The 5,007-nt window shown below is 35.2% G+C and overlaps 1 protein-coding gene across 3 annotated transcripts in view; it reads right to left on the minus strand.

Annotated features, from left to right (window-relative positions):
• The window catches only part of LOC107609374 (transcriptional corepressor LEUNIG_HOMOLOG), a gene marked incomplete in the record, with an annotated part of 9,806 nt that continues 5,189 nt past the window's right edge, over positions 391 to 5,007 (minus strand). Inside the window, 9 exon segments of one of the 3 annotated variants that reach the window (XM_016311319.2) lie at positions 391 to 879; positions 2,063 to 2,260; positions 2,688 to 2,804; positions 2,884 to 3,039; positions 3,216 to 3,365; positions 3,807 to 3,916; positions 3,980 to 4,124; positions 4,431 to 4,652; positions 4,987 to 5,007. In XM_016311319.2, the coding sequence (XP_016166805.1) occupies positions 736 to 879; positions 2,063 to 2,260; positions 2,688 to 2,804; positions 2,884 to 3,039; positions 3,216 to 3,365; positions 3,807 to 3,916; positions 3,980 to 4,124; positions 4,431 to 4,652; positions 4,987 to 5,007 (1,263 nt within the window). 3 annotated transcript variants of the gene reach the window in all.

Genomic DNA, 5,007 nt, shown 5'->3' on the forward strand with positions numbered 1-5,007 from the left:
TCCTCAAGAGCACCTTGACAAATACGGAGAAACCGGCACAATTCTTTGAACTTGTTAGTGTACTCAGTAACAGTCATCTGGCCTCATTTTAATTGCAGTAACTCAAGCTCTTTGGTGTTCCTGATTATAAAATGTTATTTTACTAACCATGTCAAATTTAAATGTAAGTGTGTACATCGCACGGGTTTAATACTAGTCTACTTTTAAAACATTCTAGTGATTTGGAAAATTACTCTTAAAAATTAAATAAAAAATTAAAAAAGAAAAGACCACCACACATTAAGACTTTGTTTAATTTGCTTAAGAATTAATTCCTAACGTTTCTAATAACAAATGTACGAAGTTAACACAAGTTGGTTCTACCCAAAGTCAACTTAGTTAAGTTTCATAAATACCATAGACCAATTTATAGAAAACAAGATTAATAATACAAGCAATCACAAATAGTCGGATAATTACATCTTCAGCGACAAGACAAACATTTCCCTTAACAACTTTGATAATCGTCACTAGAACTACGAAAATCGCCACATGCTTTGTTCTTATGATACTAAATATAGCGCAAAATTGTATATATGTGACATTACACTTACACCTTATTGCAGACTAATTAATATTATTGCATAATGTTCAGAGACCCAATTTTTCCTTCCAATACAGATCTCCGAGTTCTTTCATAATAAAGGGTGTGACTCAAAGAATTGAGTAAGTACAAGAGAGCCTATAACCTGTTAATTATTTCCATAACTTAACAGAGCAGTCATGACTTGCAGAGGCGACCATTCCAGTTACAGGAGATTGAGCCAAAGCGGAAATTATATTCTCGTGTGCAGAAATTGTCATGCTTTTGTTCTCAGCCATGTTCCACAGCTCCAAGGACTGCAGACCACAGAACCCCAAAAAAAAAAAGGAGAAACTTCAGCAGTAATAGAAATAGGTTAATATCCGCCATGATGTTTATTTAATTGGATGATCACATATTCAGATCATAACAATAAAAGGGTTAAAGATCACTTGTCAGCGGTTGGCACTTTTTACCCCATTTTGATAATTTGAGATTATGAAAATTCTGAATCATATAAAACTTATTTCCAAGACATCAACAACAATCCTCAACGAATGATGATTAATGAAGGGTGCTAGCTAATTCATGGCTAACACAGGGCTCAACCTATGACACTCAGTTGAGCAAATTTAAGCAAATGCGAAAGCAAGAAAAACTGGAAGCAGTGTTGGGTTTACAATGAGGAGAAACAGTGTTACAAAAATTGTTTAACTTCTAAAAATTGTTGAACACACAATTACAGCTGCAATTCAAAATTTGTGTCAACTTTAGTAGTTAATTTGAAATACATTCACACACCAAGCCTAATGTTGTCAAGTTGGAATTTGATTCATGTCATCTGTATAGGAAGATTAGAAGGGAAGAAGGTTTAGGCCACTGGCGAGTTGGCTGAAAGGAAAGATCTCAGAAAGATTAGGAGGAGGAATACAGAAAAAGAATAAGCAGATCAATCTGAGGATACGCAATCAAGTATTTTTTTTTTTTCCTAAAGGAATTAAAAAAAAAATACATTTGGCAGCTTGACAGTAGATACTCCTAAAGGGTGCATAAGAAGTTGATTGGTGGTAGTTACTAGTTAGGCATCAAGTAACAATTTCAAGTGCAAAGATTGTTCATATTTGCTTTGCTTATGGTTTCTTTATTTTTTCCTACATGATTATGGATACTAGTGTCAAGATTTCCTGCAACAAACATGTAATGATGAGTCCTGCTCCTAAAGAAAAGACAAGATGAGCAAAGAAGGCTTCGATTTAAATGATGGATTGCAGGGATCTAAAGGAACACCAAAGGATCTCTTGATGGAGCCTGATGATGTCAGTTGATTCAGATTGCCAACCGAACTGAATGGATTAAGGACAGGCTTTTGTCATTGAAGGAAGGAATTTCTTTAGGATGTTTTTCTGTGTTGTGAATGGATGCAGTTTTGCTGATCCGAAAGTACGAGGCACCACTTCAAAAACATCCATTTAGTACAACACATATCAAACAAAAACTTACCGAAAACCCTCCAATCACCAACAAAGTTGAATAGCTTGGATGAAAGACACAAGAATGGAACTGGTTTGCATTTGAGCTAAGCTCCTGAATGCATTCTCCAGAGGCCAGTGTCCAAATCTTCACCAAATTTTGACTCACAGTTGCCAAGAAATCTCCAGTTGCATCCCAGCAAATATAGTTCACCGCTTCAGAGTGTCCCTATGAAGACAAATAATTTAACAAAAAAATCAACAAGACAAACAAACCTTGAAATAAACAGATCACAGTGTTGCAAAAGATAACCAATCTTCAGTTCCACCAACAGCTGCAAGTGTCTCATGTGGTGATTGATTCTGGTTTCTATTTTGTTAGTTGGGTCGACAATATCATAAAATAATTTGAACTGTAGCACATATATTGGAATAAGAAAGGAGGATATCATTTTAAAATGAAAAAGATAGAGGCAGAAAGAGGACTGAATAATACTGAGGAACTAGAAAAAACATAAAAGAAAATTCAATAAATCGAGCAATTGTCAAAAAAAGAGGTCAGGGATATAACAAAATCAGCTGTGTCATTGATACTTTTTAAGACGAGATCAGATTATATCATAAGCAGGATGAGCAAGCATGGATATAGATTATACCTGAAGTGAATAAATTTGTCTGTCGGTTTCAACATCAAAAATTGACACTACTTTGTCAGAAGCTGCTGCTAGTACTTGCCCCACTCTAGGCTGAAACCGCACTTGAGCATTTCCACCCTGAAATCATCAATTGTAAAACATACAAGGCACACATGATAAAACATTCTAAGAGGAAACAAAGATTGCATGAACTAACCTTCAATACATGTGTGCAGGAGGATGAAGTAATATCATAGTACCGAATTGCATTTTCACTATCACAAAAGCAGAACATATCAGTCTTCTTTGGGTGGAAATCAAGAGACATAATTGCTGCACTGTGCCCACCGTATTCTTGCACACAATAGCTTGGCTGCATTAAACAAATAAACCAAATAAAAAACCAAAATATAAGAGTTATATCAGCAAAAGGCCTTGACAAACCCCACAGGGGGAACAAAGCATAAAGAAGCAAGAATCTAGGTTTAGGTTAGAAAATTAAAATGTTCAAGCTGAATGTAAATCTCGGCAAGTTAGTAAAACTGTTACATTGGCTGCATCCCATAACCGCACAGATTTATCGATTGAGGCTGTTGCCAACTGAGATGAATTTGGTCTAAAACGGACATCTGAAATAACCAACTTGTGTTCTTCTGGAGTGCTCTCTGTCTGTAAAGTGTCCATGTTCCAAAGGACAACCTAGTTTGGGTTTCCATTTAAAAGTAACACAAACAACTATTAGTAACTAGATAGTATACAAATTTGTTTCAATTAGTTTTTTCAGAAAATTAAATCTAGAGATTAGAGGCAATCTTATTAACCCCACCACAAAAAAGGGGAAAACGTTCATAACTAAATCAAAATGTCACAATAATCCATTATGTATATGGCATATGATAGAAGAGCACACCTTTAGAATAAGATAACTCATGAGTAGATAAAAACATAGTTTCATAAGGTTTGGTAGAAAAACTCCAAATGGATGTGATCAAATAAACTAATTTAGAAACAAAGGGGAAAGGGCAAGATACAGTGTAGCAAAATGGTTAGCATGTAGAAGAAGGGGACAAAACACCATAATCTTCACCATATACATTTTTCAAATAAGCCGTACTATGTATATTATGCATTATGCAATACCTTGTTGTCATGTCCAGCACTGGCAAGCAATTTTCCATCAGATGAAAAATGACAGCAAGTAACTTTGCTGTTCCTTGTTCGTATGCAACCAAATTCAGCAAAGGTGAAACCTGAAATGCAAAATTTGGTCAATGATACTTTAATACACAAGCGAATCAGTCGTAAAAGACTACCTTTTGATGGTTCCTTTTGTTGCTCAGCCGGATTTTGTTTTATACTTCCATAGAGACTACCTTCATCTCCTCCATCATTTGATAGAAAGGATTCCACATTATCCTCTAAAGTACCAACATCTCCAAATCGGTCCATATCCTCCTGCTTTATGAAATGATGATGATGATGATGATGATACAAAGGACAATTGGACAAAATAGCTTCTCCCGGCTTATAATACAGTATCAAAAACACTATGAGTAAGGAAATGCCTCAAGAGGATTGATGCTTAGCAATTGTGGATTTCCAACTAGTTATAAATGACTTAAATATGATTGGCAAACAAAAGGGCTAGAAGTACCAGACAAAAAAAGCATACTGTACAACTCAACAGTGAATCAAATGTATATATGAAGCATGATTTATATACTGTAACAGCTAACAAGCTAAATAAATTAAAATAAAACTTACAAGCAAATTAGAAGACGATGCAAGGCCACCCGTTGCTTCTGTACCATACATCATCATACTCTTTGGCATACTGTTAACATGCTGCATGCTGCTTGCTGTATTTATTCCATCACCAGGTGTGTGAGTTGATGGTGGTGAATTAGGTGAAGGACCTACTGTGTTTCCAGTACCAGTGCTATTGCCGGGTCCAGAAGAAGAATGTTGTTTCCTTTTTCGGTTGTTCTGAAACAAACAAGAGATAGTATGTTAGTTGGCTCTGAAGTGCATAGGGGGAATAAAGAATGATAGAAAATGAAATAATAAAAGTGATTGCAAATGAATCTAATAACACCATCAGCAGCACATAATGTCATAATGCATGGTAGCATATTCACAAGATTATGCAGCTTTGTTTCGTGCCCTCTACCATTCATAAATTGTATAACAAAAATAGAAAATAAATAAATAAAAATATGGTGAAAGCAAAACCACCAAAAATAGACAACCATATTGATCTGCTTAAATGCATAAAAATTCATAATCAAATAAATAGAAGAAAGTGATATGAAGCAAAAACCTGCTGCAGTTGCTGCTGCTG

The sequence above is a fragment of the Arachis ipaensis genome, chromosome B07 (genome assembly GCF_000816755.2).
Source record: "Arachis ipaensis cultivar K30076 chromosome B07, Araip1.1, whole genome shotgun sequence".
In the NCBI taxonomy this organism is placed as follows: Eukaryota; Viridiplantae; Streptophyta; class Magnoliopsida; order Fabales; family Fabaceae; genus Arachis; species Arachis ipaensis.